At 59.6% G+C, this 19,786-nt stretch overlaps 3 protein-coding genes across 10 annotated transcripts in view; 1 reads left to right on the top strand and 2 right to left on the bottom strand.

Annotated features, from left to right (window-relative positions):
• The first annotated feature begins 801 nt into the window (after positions 1-801).
• Positions 802-5,014, top strand: GPR35 (G protein-coupled receptor 35). The gene is made up of 4 exons (XM_049772894.1): positions 802-1,747; positions 4,003-4,106; positions 4,214-4,455; positions 4,975-5,014. The coding sequence occupies exons 1-4, from the start codon at positions 802-804 to the stop codon at positions 5,012-5,014; spliced, it is 1,332 nt and encodes a 443-aa protein (XP_049628851.1).
• Positions 5,015-5,074: 60 nt separating this feature from the next.
• LOC126008654 (aquaporin-12-like) lies at positions 5,075-7,303 on the bottom strand. The gene is made up of 3 exons (XM_049772893.1): positions 6,700-7,303; positions 6,163-6,279; positions 5,075-5,235 (listed from the first exon to the last, which is right to left on the bottom strand). Exons 1-3 carry the CDS (start codon positions 7,301-7,303, stop codon positions 5,075-5,077), a joined length of 882 nt encoding a protein of 293 aa, XP_049628850.1.
• A 2,612-nt stretch (positions 7,304-9,915) lies between these two features.
• The window catches only part of KIF1A (kinesin family member 1A), a 30,861-nt gene continuing 20,990 nt past the window's right edge, over positions 9,916-19,786 (bottom strand). For 4 of the 8 annotated variants that reach the window (XM_049773323.1, XM_049773327.1, XM_049773325.1 and 1 more), the window contains 15 exons: positions 19,409-19,517; positions 18,968-19,034; positions 18,504-18,588; positions 18,071-18,176; positions 13,603-13,717; positions 12,737-12,870; positions 12,463-12,524; positions 12,172-12,317; positions 11,746-11,940; positions 11,460-11,537; positions 11,067-11,191; positions 10,747-10,896; positions 10,451-10,643; positions 10,258-10,376; positions 9,916-10,129 (listed from right to left, as the gene is read on the bottom strand). In XM_049773323.1, coding sequence (XP_049629280.1) covers positions 10,087-10,129; positions 10,258-10,376; positions 10,451-10,643; positions 10,747-10,896; positions 11,067-11,191; positions 11,460-11,537; positions 11,746-11,940; positions 12,172-12,317; positions 12,463-12,524; positions 12,737-12,870; positions 13,603-13,717; positions 18,071-18,176; positions 18,504-18,588; positions 18,968-19,034; positions 19,409-19,517 — 1,727 coding nt within the window. In that variant the 3' untranslated portion in view covers positions 9,916-10,086. Of the gene's footprint in view, positions 10,130-10,257; positions 10,377-10,450; positions 10,644-10,746; positions 10,897-11,066; positions 11,192-11,459; positions 11,538-11,745; positions 11,941-12,171; positions 12,318-12,462; positions 12,525-12,736; positions 12,871-13,602; positions 13,718-15,106; positions 15,131-16,949; positions 16,977-18,070; positions 18,177-18,503; positions 18,589-18,967; positions 19,035-19,408; positions 19,518-19,786 lie in introns of all 8 variants that reach the window. The other 4 variants (XM_049773326.1, XM_049773324.1, XM_049773328.1 and 1 more) reach the window with 2 other exon arrangements.

Here is a 19,786-nt window from a genome sequence, read left to right as displayed (position 1 = left end):
CCCACAGGGGAGCAAGCAGGACTCATTCTGGGATCTGAGGGAGATGGTTCTGGAATTTTGGAGGGGACTTTGGACCTCCCTCAGCTTCCAGGAAAGGGGCAGGGAATGGGGGGCGGAGTGCTGTGTCAAATTTACTCCTTGACTGGTTATCGATGGATCCTCAAAGAGCTCCCAGAATGAGAAATTGATTCCCATTCCCCTCTTCCCTTGGAGGGGGAAGATATCTTGGTAATATTTATCCACGGCAAATAATCCACACAGACAGGAGGGTTAAAAGGCGAGAAGGTCGGATGCAGAATCCTTTGTCAGCCTACCACCAGCTCCAAAAACCTAGAGCTAGCTAGTTAGCTGCCCCCAAAGAACCTGAGCACCTCGCTTGAACACTATTTATTGGGCTCTCAACAGCGCCCCCACCTGGAAGGTCATAGGTGGACAACAGGCAGAGATAAGGATATTACAGAGAAATATTTTAAAGGCTTCCATATATAACAGGGGGGCTGGAGAGACAGCATCGAGGCAGGGTGTTTGCCTTGCATGCAGAAAGATGGTGTTCGAATCCTGACATCCCATATGGAGCCCCGAGTCTGCCAGGAGCGATTTCTGAGCATAGAGCCAGGAGTAACCCCTGAGCGCTGCTGTGTGTGACCCAAAAACCAAACAAAAAAAATACCCCAAAACCACATATATAACGGGGGGGGGGCTATCCCAGGCTGGGTTTTCCCATGGGCAAGGGAAGATGGGGATCCCCTGGAGCTTGTGGCCAGGCCCCAGAAAGTGGTGATCTGCAGTCCCTTCAGGACCATGAACAACAACCTGAGCGGGCCGTGCCAGTACCTCAGGCTGTGGGGCAGCGAGGTCTTCAGATACACCTACACAGGCCTGCTGCTGGCCCTGGGCCTGCCACTGAATGCGCTGGCGCTCTGGGTGTTCTGCTGCCGCTTGCCACGTTGGACCGCGACGCATGTGTACATGGTGAACCTGGCGGTGGCCGACCTGTGTCTGCTGTGCACGCTGCCCACCCTGCTGTTCAGCAAGTACCTAACACCACTGCTCTGCTACATCTGCCAGGGCTGCTACCTGGCCAACAGGTACATGAGCATCAGCCTAATCATGGCCATCTCCCTAGACCGCTACGTGGGCGTGCAGCACCCGCTGTGGGCCCGCAGCCTCCGCTCCCCAGGCCGTGCCCTGGCCCTGTGCCTACTTCTCTGGGTGCTGGTGGGCGGCTCACTGGGCCTGCGGGTGATACTGGCATCCAGTACGGGTGCCACCTGCCTCTTTGATGCCCTTACTCAGGACCCCCAACCAGCCATCTTCTCACTGCTGGGCTTCTACCTGCCGCTGGCCGTGCTTGCCTTCTGTTCCCTGCGTGTGGGCGCGGCCCTGGCACAGAGGCCCGTGGCTGACCCAGGCCAGGTGGAGGCCACACACAAGGCGTCCCGCATGGTCTGGGCGAACCTGGCCGTGTTCGTGGCCTGTTTCCTACCTCTGCATCTGGTGCTGACTGTGTACCTGGCACTGGGCCCCAAGCAACACACCTGTGCCCTCAAGAGCGCCCTTTTCGTCACCAGCAAGTTCTCAGACGCCAACGGCTGCCTGGACGCAGTCTGCTATTACTACTCAGCCAAGGAGTTTCAGGAGGTCTCGGTGTGGCCCATGGTCTGCAGCTCCAAGGCCCACCCAAATCAGGATTCTGTGTGTGTGTGTGTGGCTCTGGCCCAGGTGCCCACTTCCAGCTCCCAGGAAGGTGCTGCTTCCTGCAAAGGAAGGGACCCGAGTGCCTAGAGTAGAAGGGCAGAGTGGGGGGGGGGGGTTCCTGCCAGCCTCCTGCTGCTGTTGCCTGTCACAGCTGGAATAAAGCTCTCAGCCCTAAACGGTTCCAGGTTTGCAAGGCCCCTGTTCTGCCAGGGGATGAGGGGTGGTGAGGGACGGAGGTGAAGGTGGGAGGTGAGTGGAAGTGAGGAGAGGAGAGGTGAGAGGAAGAGGGGAGGGTGGCAGGGGAGAGAAAAGGGGAGGGTAGCAATGACATTGGAGATGAGAGTGAGCAGGAAGAAGGGGGGGGTCACAAGTCTCCTCCTAGTGGCTCCGTCCATATGCAATCTACCTTAGTCACTGTGCTCGTCTCTACAGGGCAACACTTAACCTTAGTCCAGCCACTGCCTGCTCTCCTGCTTTCTGGCCTCCCCCATCCTGGGGTCCCACACACTCTACTTTGAGTCTTAAAAACCTAATTTAAATATATGCATGGAGATCATGGCAGAACCCATACAAAGACATGTGTGATTGGCCAGTCAATCCTCATCTCCCATATCAGTATTTGCATATGCCTCATGGATTGGTTATCCCATGACCTCATAGAGCATAACGAATCAGAAAGCAGAAGCATTTGAGGGGCAGGAAGACATGAAATAGATAAACCTGGGCCACTGCTTGGAAGGAGGGGCAGCGCTTGCATACATTGACCAGGGTTCAATCCCTGGCACCACATCTAGAACCTTAGCCTTCCAGGAGTGATCAGAACCAGGGGTCAACCCTGAAGACACTGTGTGTGTTCCAAACTCTCTTCACACACACTCCAAAATAAAAACAAAAACAGAAAAACAAAAAGGAGAAGAGGGACAGTGACTTAGGCTGCTGACCCAGACTCAGAGGTTCCTGTTTCTGCAACCACATCAGCCTCCAGATATACACCCAGAGGGACAGCACAGTGGGAATACACTGGCTTTGCATGCAACTGACCCATGTATGATCCTTGGCATCCCATAGGGTGTCCTGAGCATCACCAGGAGTGAGTTCTGAGTTGCAGAGCCCTGAGCACTGCTGGGTGTAGCCCTCAAACAAAAGCAAGCAAACAAGATGCATCCATGTGACCTGTTGAATAAAAGGAAATATTGTGACTGAGATCTGCAGCAGTCACCATGCTGACCAGACACACCATGGGAACCAGTGCTGCTTGGATCTGCTGTAACACTAGGACTGAGCGTGTGCAGGGTCTGCTGGAGAAGAATCATGTCAGAAAGTGGAAATGGAGGATGGAGAAGAAGCTTGGCTAAAGCTCAGAGTGGGGGCTGGAGCGATGGCACAACGGTAGGGTGTTTGCCTTGCATGTTAGAACGGACCATGGTTCAAACCCCTGGCGTCCCATATGATCCTCCAAGCTAGGAGTAATTTCTGAGCTCATAGCCAGGAATAATCCCTGTGCATCACTGGGTGTAGCCCAAAAAAAAAAAAAAAAAAAAGCTCAGAGTTGGGTACCCACAGAGCAACCCAGATCCCGCTGCCCCTCGGGAGAGGTTTCTCTGCTGTGGGTCTGGGGACCCTAGTGGCCGTGGTGTGGGAACGTTTGTCCCCAAGCTCCTGGAAGTTTGCCTAGATCTCCTACATGCTTTCAGGGTCCTCCATCTTCGGATGTCCTGCTGGGTGCCAGGTGTGTGGCACCTTGGGGTCCCTCTACACCAAGGCAGGGCTATTTCCCTTCTCCTGGACTCCAGGAATGGTCTGGTGAGTCCTAAGTGTCTTGAAGCCATTCTGCATTGGGGGTGTCTCCCTGTCTCACCCTCACAGCTTTTGTTTTTGTTTAGGGACCACACCCAAAACCTGCAATGCTCAGGGGTTACCCCAGTCTCTTCACTCAGCAATCACTCCTGGAACCCTGTAGGATGCCAGGGATGGTACCTGGGTGGGCCACGTGCAAGGCAAATGTCCTCCCCAGTGTACCATAGCTTCAGTTCATCTGCCCACGGCTTTGGAACTTCAGTGTAACAGAAAACATGAGCTCTCCTGGCTTGGGGGAGGGCCTTGCTGGGATCTCAATGCTGCAGCCCTTAGCATAGAGTGCGTACAGTTCCAAGCCTCATGTTTGTAACTACCACCTTCAGGCAAGAGGGTACATTGCCCTATCGGTGAGCGCCCCTTGCAGGCGAGTGAAAGCATCTGCCTATCTGTGAGCACCATCTGCAGGCAAGTGGTAACATCGCCTGGGTTTATAAGCGCCACCTGCAGGCGAGTGTGCAAATCACCCCATCTGTGAGCACCACCTACAGGAGAGTGGGAACGTGGCCTCTGTTCCTGATTTCCAGGACTTGCTGCCACCAGCCCCCTCCAGAGTGCTGATGTAGTCTCCCCTATCTCCTCCTGCTCAGGCTCTTCTCTGTGCTCGGGCAGGCACAAGGCTGTGCTAGTCTCCCCGCTGCCCCTCTCTCTGCCTCTCCAGGGCTCTCCCACAAGACCCATGGTGCCTTCTGCTAGTGTGGTCAGGCTAGTGGCCCAGGGGACAGTGCTCCTGCCCCACGTGCTGAGAGTGCCCCAGCCCAGTGCCATCTGCTGCCCAGATACTTTTGATGGCACCATTGCAGCCAGGGAGCTCCACTGTGCCCACACTCCTGTTCCCGAAGACCCTGTTTACACCCCTGTTCCCAAGGATGCCCGCCATGTGGACAGCTGCCCAGGTCTACCGTACAGTGCCCCCAATCCTGGGCAATGTCTGCACCTGCCTCTGAGCTCAACAAAACAGAACTGGGTGCCTGTGCCATCCCTGTAGGTGCTGCTCGTCCATGCCCCAAAGCTGACACCCCAAGATACAGGATCCCAGAGTCCCCAAGTGACTCTACAGGGTGAGTCCCCATCACACATCACAGGCTAAGAACCCAGGCTTGTGATCTGCAGTAGGATCGATGCTGGCAGCTCAGCCAGGAACACAGCCCATACCTGGGCACTCCAGGTCCTGTTGGGCTCCATGCAGTTCAGACTCAGCCAGCAGCAGGGCTGTGACTCTGAGCCCCTCAGTCCCTGGGGGTGCTGGGGCCACATAGGGCAGAAGGGGGTCACATACAGTTCAGAGGGCTCAGATAAGCCCTGGGGAGGGCAGAAGAGGTTGCTCTGAGGGCAGGGCAGCAGTGGGCAGCTCGTACACACCCTTGAATCTCTGAGCAGCTGCATCTTGTTGAGCCCTTTTACCACCTGTTGCCCTTCTAGAAGGGTGTGTGGCCGTAGTGTCTTAGAAGCCATTTATTGACAGGGTTCTTACAGAGGGAGGGGTGAACCGATGCCTCATCACAGCCTGACTCCATGAGTTTCAGCAGCCACCCCGTCCTGAACCCCCATCCAGCCGGCTGCTGGGTCCTTGAGCTGGCTTCATACGGGGCACCCGGAACTTGCTCTTCTTCGGATATAGCAGGTTCCTCTGGAACAGCCGAGGCAGGTGTCCATGGTGCAGCAGGACAGCCAGGACCATGCCTGTGAAGGGGCAGCTGCAGGACCAGGGCACCCGCCAGGCCACACCCTGCCCTCAGGGGAGACCCATTTGGGGTAGTGAAGAGCAGGAACTAGAGACGGGAGGGGTCAGGCCAGGTGAACCTGGACAGCTCCTGTCTGCCCTGAGCGTGGCAGGGCTAGTAAGTGCCAGGCAACCCTCACCCCCCTGATGACTCTGATCTGCAAAGCACCTAGAAGGCAGCTGCAGAGGCCAGGAATGGGCTTCTGAGGCCTCTAAGCACCTAGTGAGGTGCAGAGCTGAACTTCCTGTGCCCACTCTCTCTTCCTCATGCCCCTTCCCTGTTCTATACCCACTGGCATGCCAGGTTCTCCTTTCCTGCCAATGGCAGCACCCCTTGTCCCCCAAACAGGACCACACCACACCAGGAGGGTTCCTGTGCTGCCTTGAGGCCAGGCAGGGGCGTGAGAGGACCCCATCTGCACCCTGGACACTTTGCTCAGTCTGCTGCTCACAGGGACTCCAGAGGGCTCCTTTGTCACAAATATAGATAGGCAGATGGACACACAGATAGAAACAGACACAGAGGGACACACAGAGATATGCAGACAGGCAGACACACAGATGGACACACAGACTTACAGAAGGACACAGATGAGCATGCAGACGAACACACAGACAGACATGCAGACACAAATGGACACAAATGAACATACAGATGGACACAGACAGACATGCAAATGGACATAGACACACAGAGCCCAGCAGCCTTTGGGGGAGCCCTTCAAGTGGGGGTAGTGCCTGTCTGTCCCCAGACCCTGTTTCAGCAGCACTCACAGCTCTGGGGCACAGTGGGGCCCCAGCTCCGTAGGGCTCTAGGGAATCCCAAGGCTGGGGTCCCCACCTCCCTGTTGTTAAGTTGCCTTCACCCCACCCCAGCCCAGACTCACCTGCCAGCGGCCCCAGCCAGTACACCTGGGCGTGCTCCAGCCAGCTGTGGCCCGCACACCCGAAGGTAACCCAGGCAGCCAGGGCAGGGTTGAAGAAGGCGGATGTGAAGGGTCCAGCTGGTGGAGCAGAGAGTCTATGGGCCCTCAAGCGGGCACAGTGCAGGGGAATTTGGGAAGCCTGAGGTTTGGGTGGTGCAGGGACCCAGGAAGATGGGGGATGGTCAAGGCACCCTGGACTCTTGGAAGTCCCATGGGGAGGAAAAACGTGGACCGGGAAACTCAGGTCCTCCAGGAATCTTGCAACTGGGGGACTCAGCCTGGCCTAGGAACAAGGCTGCCCCCCTTCAGTCGTGGTGACCCTGGACAGACCCGGCTCAGACCCATTTGTGCCAGCTTGGAGGGGAAGGCCTGAATGAGCAATGACCACACTTCCCTCTGTCCCCTGAGACCCTTTGTTTTCTGTCCTTCTGTTCCTTCTGTCCTCTGTCCCCTTTGTCCCTCTACCCTCTGCCCTTCTGTGCCCCTCCAGATGCCCACCTGTGTAGGCCATGACAGTGACCAGCAGGGCTATGGCGGGCACCTTACAGACTTGCGGGCTGCGGCGCAGGCTCAGGAGAGTGAGGTGAAAGAGGCAGGCGCAGGCGGCCTCCACGGCGGTGCCATGTGCAGGGTCTGTGCGCAGCGCCGAGCTGCAGTGCTGGGCCATGAGGTGCTGCAGCACGTGGAGGTCACTGAGCTCACAGGCCCAGAAGAGCCGCGTCAGCGTGCAGCCCACCTGCAGGCCCAGTGCCTGTGCGGCCACCCGCAACCCTGCGCTGGCCAGCGAGGCCTCGGCCAGGAGCCAGTCCTGCAGGGTCACGGTGGGGTTGGTCGCTGCACCGTCGAACGTGGCCCCATGAGCCAGGAAGAGCAGGAAGAGCAGAGTCAGCAGCAGGTCGGGCCCCACACCTCCCGCCCAGGGTCCCACCTCAGCCAGCGCCCGCATTTCCAGGCAGCAGGCACCCAGCTGGGCCGCACCCGCCACCTCCCGGGCCACACTGTAGGCATCTGCGGGGAGCAGGGCTTTGGCCGCCTTGCGGACCCCCTCGCAGAGGGCGAGGGTGGCCAGGAAGAAGGCGATGGACACGTTGAGCCCCGCCATCCCACGAGAGTGAGGGAGCGAGAGAGTGAGCACACAGCAGCGCTGCCTGTGGGAGCCAGCCTGGGAACAGGACAGCTGTGCCTGAGCGCTCCGCCCTTCCCTGCGCACCTACGGCCTGTACCCTTGGCCCCACACCCATTGGCCAGGCACCACTGGCCATGCATCCTGCCACTGCCGGGACCCTGGGCCCACCTGTTGCAGGTGGGGGTCCCAGATGCTCCTGTACAGGTGAAGGCATGGGGGACTTTGCCTGAAACAGGCAGGCTTCCCAGCAAGTGAGACTGACTCCTGACTCTTCTGCCCGTGGAGAGTGTCCCGTGTCCACACACTCTTCTCACCCCCAGCCACACTGCACCTGGCCTGCCTAGCCCGTCACCCTATGGAGCCCCTCACTGACTCGGGGATAGTACTCGTGCCCTGGTTTGAGGTCCGTGTCCTCCCCGCTAGCCATCTGTCCTTTCCCCCTTTTCCATGGTGCCAAGGGGACCTCCTGAGGGGCACTGAGAGAGCCCATGTGCTGAGGGTCCCTGTTTCTCACTGGTGCCAAGGAAGCCCCTGTCCCCCACCCCTGGTCTAAGCGCATCCTGAGCAGTGGGGGGGGGCGGGGAATATACAGGGCTGGTAAGAATGTGTGGATGGGACCCTGGGCCACCCTGACCATCATGTGGCCCTGACCCCGCCTGGCCACAGCCTGCATGAAGCCAAGGCCCTCGTGCCTGCCGAATTGCAGGATGGGACACATTCAGCTCAGTGAGACCAGCATGGGGACCGAACCTGGACCCCACTCCCAGTCTTGTACAGGGAGGTAGGCGCTCCTTGGCATGGTGCCTAACTATCTTGCCTATTCCATGCCCAGCAGACAAAGCCAAGGCACAAAGAAAGGCACAGGAGTGCTGGAAGTCTGGGGCTAAGTGAAGAGCCACGTTTATTGGGAGCAGAGGGTGGAGGGCACAGGACAGGAGCCAGACACTCAGGGGATGGCAGGAGACGTCACGCACAAGGGCTGGGGCCACACAACCAAAAATGTACCAGTCGTGGGACTCAGGGTCACTATGGGGCCTCAGGCTTGGGGGACATCACAGCCTGGACTAGGGATAGAAGAGGTACCTCAGGGGCCCATAGGGTCACCCACTCACCGTGGGACACCAGTGACACTCAGGCCTCAGGGGTTCTGCCATGCACGCAAGAGGCCAGGACTGACAGAATCCACTGCAACCAGACACCCTGCGAATGTGCATGTATGCCAGTGTGTATGTGGAGTGTGTACATGTGTGCCATGAGCGTGTCCAGCATGCATGTGTGCATGTGTGTGCATATATGCCTGATATGTGCCCATGTGTGTTCACATGGTGTACGTGTGTGCACATGTATGTTTTGTGCATGACCCGCCAGTGTCAAGAGAAATCGCCAGGCTTCCACCACCTCCTCCTAAGCCCTGTGTGGCAGGAAAGCTGCTTTTAGGGGAGATGACTGGGGCAAGGCTGGCTGGGGCCTAGGCAGCAGCCGTACAAGAGCAGAGTGCAGGCGTTCTGGATCTTTCCTCCTTGCGTCGCTGCCCTTGCCCCCACTGCAGGGCCCTGCCAGCCTTCCGTTGTTGGACATGGAAACTGAGGTGCAGGCTGTAAAGGATGGGACAAGCAGGCAGCAGGCGGGTGAAGCACCCCGAGCCCCCAACACAGGTGCTCTGCAGGTTGATTGGCCTCGACACCCATGGGCGGCCTGTCAGGCTGGCAGACCTGAGTGGGCCTGAGGGCTCGGGACCCTTATTCTCAAACACTCCAATCTCCGCTCTCAGCAGAGCCAGTACTCCTGCTGCCCAGACAACTCTGGGGCCTGTGCTTCAGGTGAGAGGTTGGGTGAGAGGTGAGTGAGAGGTCAAGTGTGGAACCAGGTGACAGGCCAGGTGAGACGAGATGGGTGAGAGGTCAGATGAAAGGCAGGATGAGAGGATGGGTGAGGTCAAGCTAGAGATCAGATGAGAGGTCGGAAGAAAAGTCAGGTGAGAGGATCCGTATGAGACCAGGTGAGAGAGGTCAGGTGTGAATGGGGTGAAAGGTCAGGTGTGAGGCAAACTTACTTTCCGCTTCCTGTCCGTGCACTGAGCCCCACTGCACTCATTCCCCTCGCTCTCCCCGCCCTCTCCCTGCCCAGGGCCTGAGCAGTTTCCCAGAGAAACTCCAGCCAGACCCTCACATATCAGGCCTGGTGGATCCCCAAACTCTAGCTGACTCTCTGACCTGAGGGTTGGGTGGGTACAGGACTTCGGCTTCGGGTGGTCCCCCCTTGGGCTCAGAGATGACATGAATCCCCAGGCCCCGGCTGTGCGGACATTTCCGAGTGGGCTCTAGGGAGACCAGGAGGGTGGTGGAGAGGGACTCACGGCCACAGAGACGGGTGGTCCTGGGGGACATGACCCTCATGGGTCTGCAGACATTCTCTTCCCTGGGGTCAACAAGCAGATCAATCTCCCTGGTATCTTGGGGCACCTGTTTCTAGACTCCCACTTCCTGGCCGGGCCACCCTGCATGCGGCCCTTGCATGTGTATGGGGCTCCATGGAGGTGATTGGGAGGAGACAGTTCCCGACTCCAACCATGCATCTCTGTGCAGTCTTAGACACCAGCTCATCAGAGAGGACCTGGCAGGTCCCCATGCAGGCGGCACGTGGCCTTGATGGTGAGAAGGTCATGTGATCACGTCCCCGAGGGCGGTGGCAGGGACACGGAGGGCCAGAGGTGGTGGGGACGGGCAGGGGAGCGGCCGTGGGATGGTGGGGTCTTGAACTCATACACGCATCTGCGCCGACCTCCGTCTTGATAGCTTGGACCTGGGGGTGAGTGGAGTTAGGGCTCCTCTCTGCCCGCACAAGGACTGCCCTGCCCTACCCAGCCTGTCCCTACCCAGCCCTTCCTACCCTGCCCTGCCCTGCCCTGCCCAGCCCCCTGTGGCATCTACCGAATGGTGCCGGCCAGCAGCGGGTTGAAGGCGTACAGCCAGTCGTGCATGTCCTTGTCGCTGGCTGCCCGCAGCAGGATGCCACGGTGCTCCGTGCACACAGCGAACGTGTTGGGGGTCTGCAGCAAGCAGGTGGGGCCGTGAGGGGTGAGTGGCTGCCCCTCCACCTCATTCCCACAGCCCCGAGCCTCACCTTGAGCATAGCCTGCTGGTCCTCGCTGTACTCCACCTGCGCCGTGGACAGGTTGAGCACAAAGCGCTCCACGGAATCTCGCTCACTGTTGTACAGGTATGCATAGGGCCGTCGCACCACCACGAAGCGCTTGGCCCAGCCGGCCGTGTGTGGCTCCAGGAACTGCAGGAAGCCCTTCTTGGATACAATGGGGCTACAGGGAACAGGCAGGGGACAGGGCACGGGACAGGTCAGGGGCCACGTAGGACCCCCACTCTCCGACAGCCCTGTCACCTCTGTGCGGGGCCATCACCCACCTGACCCGGATCTCCTGAATGTCAGGGACCAGCAGGCGCCGAGGCTCCTTGTCTGCCTCGGTGCGCCCTGGGGACAGGGGTTTCTTGGGGTCCACATCTGGCAGCAGCTCAGGCTCTGGGCTGGCAGGCCTCGAGCAGGGCTGAGGTGTCCTGAGGGCACAAAGCACCACACAAGGCTGAAAGGACGAGGGGAGCTGCTTGCCCCTCCCCCTCTTCTCTCCCTCTCCTCCCTCACTTCCCTCCAGGGTGGCTTCTGAGGGGTCCCTCCCACAGGACATGACCATGCCCTGACCTACAAGCTGGGTAGGGCCCCCACTCACGTCACGTCAGCCGCTCCGTACCGCCCTTCAACCAAAGACGGGCAGGTGGAGGAGGGTGTGAGCGTGGCTGCCCCTAGAGGGGACATGGATGGGTCCCGCAGCAGCGTGACAGACATTTCGGACAACTGAGGGAGAGAGAGCCTGACTGTGGGGTGGACAAGGCGCGGCCATACCCCTGACCCTAGCTCCAACCTCACCCTGACGAAGAAGCTGGACCTGAGTCATGGTGGGCGAGGGCACGCGGATGATGGGAGGAGTGAGGTAGGTGGGGGAGGGTTAAGGATTGTGGGGGCTGAGGATTGCAGAGGGGAGAGCTACGAAGGGTGAGAGACAGTGGGGGATGGCAGGGATGGTTGGTACAGTGGGTGATGATGGGGGGGTCAGGCTGCCCACCTTGCTCTCGCTGGCGCTGATGCAAACGTGGCCGTGGGAATATTCTCTGTTGAACGTATGTGTGAGGAGCCTCAAGCACTGTGGGCAGCAAAGGCAAGTCAGGTTAGGCCCTGGCCATCTTTAGTGCTCCTGCTCTGTAGGTCCCAGGCCCTGGGCCTTGGGGCTATCCAGGGGATCCTAGCTGCACAGGCAGGGGCAGGGGCTCCCCAGCGCATCCCATGTCCCACGCCAGCGCACCCAAAGTCCCAGCAGCAACCCAACGCCCTCCCCAGCCCTGCATGCCCACCTTGACGGCCAGCTCCCGCTGCCTCTCGCTGGGGGCCTCATCAGGTGGGGAGCGCCCATCAGCCGAGAGCGGCGAGGACGCACTGGACGAGCTGCGGGAATCGGTGTCCTCGCTTGGGAACAGGGCCTCGGGGCCTGGCCGCTGTGCCGCCTCCAGCTTCTCCCGCAGCAGCAGGTAGTGGCGAGTCTTCTCCACCTGAGGGGGGCTCATGCGGTTCCTTTCCCCAGTCCTCATCCCCTGAGATCTCTGCCCATCTTAGGCCATGCCCCAGACCACCTCCCTCCATGCCGGGCCCCGCCCACACCAAACCCCAGCCCTGTGATGCCTTTCCTCATCCCCTGTGGTCTCTGCCCTCCTCAGGCCCCACCTCCAGATTCTGCCCACCTTGGACCACCCCCAGGATCCCCACCCACTCCTGCTGCCCACCTCCTGCAGCAGGCTCAGCTTCTCCAGCTCCCACTGGTGATCCAGGATGAGGCTGTCGCTGCGCGGCCTCCAGCCTGCCAGGTTCTCCTCGCCCCGCACATAGGCTACTGATGTGTCCAGAACCCGTCTGCGCCGCCTTTGCATGCCTGCCGAGGGCACCCGCCTCAGCCCAGCCCTTGGCACAAAGGCTGGGCTTGTGTGTCCCCACCTCATCCCCAGGCAGTCAACCTCCCTGAGTCCGGAAGGGAAACCTGCAGGGCCCAGGTGAGCTGAGCCAAGGCAGGTGCCTACCTGGGCTGCCCGCGTCGGCCACATGGCACAGGCTCAGCTCATACACTCCCGTTACACGGTTGCTGCATAAGGATTGGGACAGGCATGATGTCACTGGGAGAACCTCACTGCCCTGTTTCCACCCAGCACAGGGTGACTCGTTCTGCCGAAGGCACCCTACACAACCACTTGTAGTGAGGCGCCAGGGGTCTGATGGCCCCAGCATCAGAAATGGGAACAGGGGCCCGCAGAGGGCAGCATCAGGGCGTGCAGGCCGTGGAGGTGCCCAGCTCACCTCTCCGAGGCCCGCAGGCTTCCGCTGCCAAAGAGGTTGCGGATGGAACGCGAGGCGGGCAGCTTGGCATCTCGAGAGTAGAAGACCATGCAGAAGTCCTTGGTGATGACCGCAGGCTGCGTGCAGTTCTCCATCTGCAGGTGGCAAGGACTCAGACAGCACCCCTCAGTTCTGAGCCTCATTCTTTGGCATACGGGGGGCACACTCCCTTAAACACTTGGGAAGAGTAAACTAGATCCTGTGAGGTGCCCCAGGCTAACTCCCAGTCACACTCCCTGGGCTCAGGAAGCCAGCAGCCTGGACTCGCTAGCCCACACCATTTGGCTTTGGTGGAGATTGGGAACAGTAGAGAGGGATGGCTGATGGCAGTTATTGGGTCTCGGGAGTGGCGGCCAGTCCAGAACCAGCACATAGTGGGACTGGAACCCTAAGAACTGGGCTGTGAGGGGTTGGGGCATTTTATCATCCTCTATTCTGCAGACATGACCTCAAACCCCTCCACTTCCTGTTCTGTGCTCAGCGGGATTCACCCCCACACCCACTTCTCCTGCAGACATGGGGGAGAGCATGGAAGGCTGCTGCTCTGGGGCTACCCTAGGACATAGGACCACAGTATATGAGGGGGACAGGAAGTGATTCAGCATGAAGCCTGCCATTGGAAGGCAGACAAGAGGTGGTATCGCTATGAAACCTCACTGGGAAACAGCCAAAAAATGAACTATGAACCATCCACTGGGAGGCAAAGAGAAAGTGATTCACTATGAATCCCCTCCTTCCCACTGGGAGGCAGACAGGAAGTAGCTCACAGGAAGTCCAGGGATGTGTCTGCAACAAGAGTGGGATGGAGTAACGGATTGGATCCTTGCCTCAATGTAGGCCGAAAGCGTCATGTAGATCTTCTCGCGATATGGTGTGACACGGTTCAGTAGCAGTGAGTTGTGCATGGAGCTGTCCCACGCAGCCTCAAACTGGTAAAATGTCCTGGGAAGGCAGACAGAGATCAAAGGTCAGGCCCTGTGCACCTGGCTTATGGGGGCAGGGTCATGCAGACAGACAGACATGTGGGCCCGCCTGGGTAGCGGAGTCCAGGAAGGATAGTCCCCTCTCCACTCAGTGCCAGGTGGGGGCCTCCAGCTGTCACCCCCGTAAGGACCCCGGAATTTGACTCCTTGTATTAAGGACATGTTAGCCGCAGCCCTGGGCTGTGCTGGGGAATGAGTTAGAAGAGTGGAGGCTGGAGAGGCAGGAGCAGAGACAGGATGTGGAGTGCCCCAGCCTGGTCTGAATGAGAACGGGCCTTCTCCCTGGACCCTGGGGAGGGCCCGAGTTTACCCAAACCCTCCGTGGCTCCTCCCCAGTGGGAGGAGTGGGCACCGGGAGGATGCTTGGAGCGGACCTGGGGTGCAGTGGCAGGGACTGTCTCCCATCTGTATAGCCCATGGGATTGTGAGCAGGGTAGGAATCAGGGGCCCTCAGTACCCCCTTAGGCCCCAAGGCCCAGAGGCCACTCCTCTGTACCTCAGGGGACTGGGTACCCCTCCCATTGCTGGGACCCAGCTAGAGAATTTGCCTGAACAGTTGTTGGATCCCCCAAGCCGCAGCCCAGTGCCCCCATGCTGTCCTTGCATCCTCCGGAGAGGGGAGACAGTGGCCAGCGCCCCAGCATGGCCATGCCCAGTTTGGGCTCAGACTGTACCTCGGCCGCCACCCTCCATGGCACAGTCTGGGGCAGGTCACTGTCCAACACAGGGAATCTCAAGGACAAAGATCCAGAGGGAGGGCAGGAGATGGAATGTGGGGGAGGACACAGGGGGTAATGGGGGTAAGGGTATGGAAGGGTGAAGAGCAGGAGGGAGAACGGAAGAGCAGAGGAGAACAGGGGATAGTGTGGGGCAGGGGAGAGGGGAGGGGCTGGGGAGAGGGGCTATCGGAGGGAAGGGAAGCACTAGTGGGAGAGGGAGATCTGGGGAGAGTTCTGGGAGAAATCTGGGGGGATCTTCAGGGAGATCCGGGGATCTGAGAGGAGATCTAGGGAATCTGAGGAGAGATCTGGGGGAAGAAGGTGGAGATCTAGGGGAGAAGGGGAGATCTGTGGAAAGATCTGAAGGGAGATCCAGGGAATCTAAGGGGAGATCTGGGGGAGAAGGGGAGATCTGTGGAAAGACCTGGAGGGATCTGAGGAGAGATCTGTGGGAAAAAGTGGAGATCTGCAAGGAGACGGGGAGATCTGTGGAAGATCTTGGGAGATCTTTGGGGAGAGGGAGGCAGGGCCAGCTCGGGTGGGAGGGGGAAAGCAGGAGGAGCGGGAGAGGGAGCAGGGGCAGGAGTGGAGGTGGAGTGGGCAGGGTCACAGGACAAGGGCGCATGTACCTAGGCTCGTCTCCGAAGGGAGCGCTAAGGCGGAGCAGCCGGACACACGCACACACACACAAGAGAGGACAAGTCAGGGCTGTGCCCGGGACACCCCGAGACGCAGGACACCACAACACCCCAGATGCCGGGATACCCCTACGGCAGCTGACCCCTCTGCCCAGCCGAACACCTGGCACATGTTGCCCAGTGAGGCCTCTCCAGACCCTGGTTGTTCCTCATGCCCTGCCCCCTACCAGGGCTCAAACACACATAGGGCGAGGCTGGCCTGGCCCAGTAACTGCAGCCTTTGGAGAGCTCTAGGCCAGACAGGGGAGGCCAGGGCAGCTACCTTTCACCACACTCACCACCTGAGCTCTGTCTCCAGACCCCACAGATCTAGATGTGGATCCCACAGACATGGGTCACGAAAGTGGAGCTCACAGACGTGGGGCCCATGGAAATGGGGTCCCACATACACAGGCCCACAGACACAAAATCCCACAGATGCAGGCCCATAGACGCAGGGGCCACACAGGAGGGGCCCACAGATGTGGATTCCATAGATGAGGGACCCACAGATGCGGGGCCCATTAACAGGGGCCCACAGATGCAGGGCCTGGGTGGCGGCACAGCCTGGTGACTCGCTGGCTTCTGCCCAGGTACACTGGCACGTGCTGAGACACCCAAGGCCCAGAGCTGATGACACTGAAGCACCTGCTCACCCAGGACCCCTGCCTGCCCTGGACCTCTCTGTGTCACAGGCTCAGTGCAGGGCTCAGGTGTGCCCGGCGCTCAGCCCAGAGAGACCCTGCAGGGCAGGGCTACCAGAACCTCCTGCTGCGAGATCATGTCCCTGGCTTAGAGGCTCCTGCCCTCACCTCCACCCTCTGTCCTGGACAAGGAAAGCACCTTCCAGAAGCTTCTGCCATGTGTCCACACACACCCAACAGGCCAGGACACAGCCCGGCTGACCCTGGCTGCTAGGCCCCTCCCAACATGGCAGCCATGTGGGCAGGTGTGGTTGGTGCTTCACTGCCTTCAGGAAGCCTTCCTGGGCTGAGGAAGGTAGGTTCCTGCTCCAGGGTCATGGTGGCACTTCATGCCTCCTTGCAGCATGGGAGAAACTGGCACATGGGAGAAACTGGCACATGGGAGAAACAGTGGCTGCCTATCCAGACAGGACTCAACCCATGCAGAACATGTCCTTGAACCCACATCCACAGGGCCTCAATGCTTGCCCAGGGACTAAGGTTGAGCCCTCACTGACACGGCTCAGGCTGGGAGGCAGCTGAGCACCCTCCACCGGGCCTCATGGGGCTGACATGAACTGCCAGTCCTACCAGCCCTGCCAGTGTGTACAGCGGCCACATCAGGAGGTATGCAGGGGTAGCAGTTGCCTGTCCTCCTCCCTTCCCCTACCCCTCAGAGCCCCAGTGCTGGAGGCCAGCAATCCTAGGGGGAGGAGCAAGGCTCAGGGAGGGGGGGCAGCCAGCATCTGCAGAGGGCAGGCAGCAAGTGACAGCATCAAGGATCCAGAGCGGGCAGGGAGCAGAGGGGGCAGCAAAAGTATGTGGGAAGAGAGCATGTGAGAGCCAGTGTTTGTGGGGAGACAAGAAAGAAGGCAGAGCTGGGGGGAGGGGAGAGAGAGGGGAGAAGAGAAGAAAGGAGGGAGGGAAGGGAAGGAGGGGCCGATAGGGGAGGGGAAAGGAGAGGAGGGGGGAATAGAGAGGAGGGGGAGGGAAGTGGAATAGAGAGGACAGGGGAGGTGAGAGGGAAGAGATGGGAAAGGAGAGACAGTAGGGAACCCCAGAGGAGGGGCCAGGGCACGGGGTGGGCAGGGTCAGCGGGCAGCTCATGATACCTAGGCATGTCCGAATCAAGGAACTGCCTGCAAGACACAAACAACCACAGATTAGTGAATGCAGGGCCAGGGGCTGCAGGGCTGCAGGAGGTCATGGTGGCCGCAGGGGGTTGGGGGGCAGCCAGGCTGGGACAGTAATGGGGGAGCTCTCCTGGGCTCAAGCAGGGCAGAGGAGGCAGAAGTGGATGACACTCAGGCAGCTGGGCCCTGCCACAACTGGAGCATCTACCCTCCGGGCAGTGCAGGCCACAGGGCGCAGGCAGACGGACAAGGGGCATAAGCAGGTGGACCCTCTCTAGCCTGCCTGGAGCCCCCAGATCTACAGGGAGGTCAAGAACTCCAGAACATCTGTGCATGCAGATGCCCTTCTCCTCTCTCCTGGTCTGCCCTGAGAGTCCAGGGTGTGTTGCAGGGTTGTGGTTCAAAGGTCAGGGGCTAGTGGTTGCCTTCCCCTGGGTCCTAGACTCCTGTCCCTGCAGGGACAGGGACATGTCAAACCCTCTGCCACATACTCGGGGTTCATCCTCATGGTGCCTGGATCACCCCATCCCTGCTGTGTGAGTCACCCCAGCTTCTCCTGCCTGGAGTGAAGTTCTGAGCAGACAAGAGTCACATGGGACAGGAGCAGAGGCTGTCTCAGGGACCTAGGGGACCCTTCTTCACCTGAACCACAGTGACTGGCTCTGGACTTCCGACCTGGCCTTCTCGACCACCCCAATGCCCCAGCCAGCTGCCCCCACATGGGCCCTGCACAAGACCTGCACACCTGCTGGCCCCATGTCACCTTGTATGGGTTCTGCCCATGGACAGGCCAAGCCCCCATTCCCGTCCCCACATCTCACATGCCCAGGACAGCAGTTCCAAAGAGCCATGGGCTCCAGGCCCTGTAACCGCCATGTTCAGCGGTGCAGCAGGACCTGCCAGGCCCAGGAACATGCCCACCTCAAGACCATGCCCAGAAATGCCCACCCAATGGGGACCCCTCTCCATTTAGCACAGAGCTCTGGAGATCTCGGACCTGCCAGTCCCAATACTGTCCCTGGCCCAGGAGAGCCCCTGACCTGTCTGCTGTGTGGCCCGTGGTCTCCCTCCCTCGGGGTCAGACCCCGCCCAGCACTCACCGGTCATCCTGGGCTGGGTGCACATAGCCAGAGGAAAGGACGCTGAGAGACAAAATGTTGGGATCCATGACAGCCTCGTCCGTCTCCGGAGTGTTCCGGATGCGGCCTGCCGAAAACGGTGGGCTCAGGTCACTCCCAAGTGTCCCCTTCCCAAGGGAAAGACAGGCGCTACCCACTCTGCAGTACCAAACATGGTAGCCAGGGCTCCACTTGCCAGCCAGCCATCTTGGGGACAGGGGATACTCTTGCAGTCAAACTATCCCTGGAGCCCTGGGAGCCAGAAGCAACCCTGCTCTGACCTGAGCCCACACAAGCATGCCCAGCCTGACCGTTGAAACAGGCGAGGATGTGCCCTGGGAAGTACCCAGTGGCTGAGAGCCAGAGCAGGGTAGAGGAGCCTGATGATAGGGAGGCTGGGACTGGAACCACTCACCTACGACCAGCTCTCGGACCTCCTTCCAGCGGATGTGGCTACCACTTTCGTGCAGCAGTGTCACTGTGATACGTCTCTGGATACCCTGAGCACCCGTGGGGAGAAAAGAGAGTCAGACCTGGGTACCACGCAGGGGACACTGGGAGTGGCTCGAAGGGGCGTGGCTCCAGGTCCAGGGATAGGGCTTTTAGTGCGTGGCATGGGCATAGCTAGATGGATCGTCTATAGAGCGTAGCTTGGGTGTGTCCTGCAGAGATGTGGCTCAAGGGGGCATGGCTCTAGGGACAGGGCTTGAAGGTGTGTCCTGGGCATGGCTAGATGGGTGTATTCACTGGATGTGTGTTGGGCGAGGTTGGAAGGGTGTGACTCAAGCACTGCCAGAAGGGCTGGTAAAGGGTGTGTCTTGGGCATGGTCCAAAGGGGCGGGGTTGGGCAGGGTTGGAGCAGGTCTCTGAGCTGCCCACCTGGTGCAGCAGGAAGGTGCCCATGCAGGGCATGCCGCCTCGGTGGTCCACCACAGCAGGAATGTAGCTAGGGGAAGAGGGGCATTGAGGCAGGCAGGGCAGGGTAGGAACACCCCAAGTTAAAGTCTATCTGTCCCAGTCCTGATAGATACTCCAGGATGGGGTCCTCTCTGCTTCATCCCTGCCCTGGCCCCTGTAAACACCCCTCAGGAATACTTGTCTCCTACATTCATTGTCTGTGCTCACACATACTCTCCCCATGACTTCTGCACCCCCTCTTCGTGGCCCCCACATTCACTCTGTGGTCCCCACAATCTCCCTGTAGCTAATTTCTCATGCTCTGTGCCCACCCCACACTACTCTCTGTGGCCTCTCCACATTCATCCATAGCTCCACACTCCCTCTCCTGCCCCACACCCCTTCTCCTGGCACCCCACTCACTCTCCGTTGGCTTCCAGCTCACAGATCTCGAAGTAGACCAGGAGGTCATATTTGCAGTGACAAGGTCCGGGGCTGGGTCGTGCCATGGTGCTGAGTTTGGTGGCGGGCACTGGGAGGTGGGGAAGAAATGTCCTTGCGGACTTGTGTGGACCCTCCCATGGCAGGATGAACAGGGAAGAGGGGGTGGGGTCCCTGCCCACCTGTCCTGGGCTCAGTGGGTCTCACTCAGTGGCTCTTCCTGAGCTCCCAGGCCCACCAGACCCAGCTGTGGCTTCCGTGCCGGGGGAGGCAGGAGCCGGTCTGAACACTGTGTGGGTCTTGAGCCAAGTGTTCCTTGCCCCCAAGGGTGGCCACACTAACAGCTAGCTGGTCCTTCCT

The sequence above is a fragment of the Suncus etruscus genome, chromosome 5 (genome assembly GCF_024139225.1).
Source record: "Suncus etruscus isolate mSunEtr1 chromosome 5, mSunEtr1.pri.cur, whole genome shotgun sequence".
NCBI lineage: Eukaryota > Metazoa > Chordata > Mammalia > Eulipotyphla > Soricidae > Suncus > Suncus etruscus.
This window is presented reverse-complemented; position numbering and strand designations above follow the sequence as displayed.

Bases quoted from the DNA above. Each gene is read 5' to 3' on its own strand.
- LOC126008654 (XM_049772893.1), bottom strand. From the start codon at position 7,303: ATGGCGGGGCTCAACGTGTCCATCGCCTTCTTCCTGGCCACCCTCGCC. The intron at 6,280-6,699 runs GTGGGCATCTGG...CTGCTCCACCAG, and splicing joins CACTGTCATGGCCTACACAG to CTGGACCCTTCACATCCGCC. The intron at 5,236-6,162 runs GTGAGTCTGGGC...GCCCCTTCACAG, and splicing joins CTGGCTGGGGCCGCTGGCAG to GCATGGTCCTGGCTGTCCTG.
- GPR35 (XM_049772894.1), top strand. From the start codon at position 802: ATGAACAACAACCTGAGCGGGCCGTGCCAGTACCTCAGGCTGTGGGGC. The intron at 1,748-4,002 runs GTGCTGCTTCCT...CGCCACCTGCAG, and splicing joins CACTTCCAGCTCCCAGGAAG to GCGAGTGTGCAAATCACCCC. The intron at 4,456-4,974 runs GTACAGTGCCCC...TTGCCCTTCTAG, and splicing joins GACAGCTGCCCAGGTCTACC to AAGGGTGTGTGGCCGTAGTG.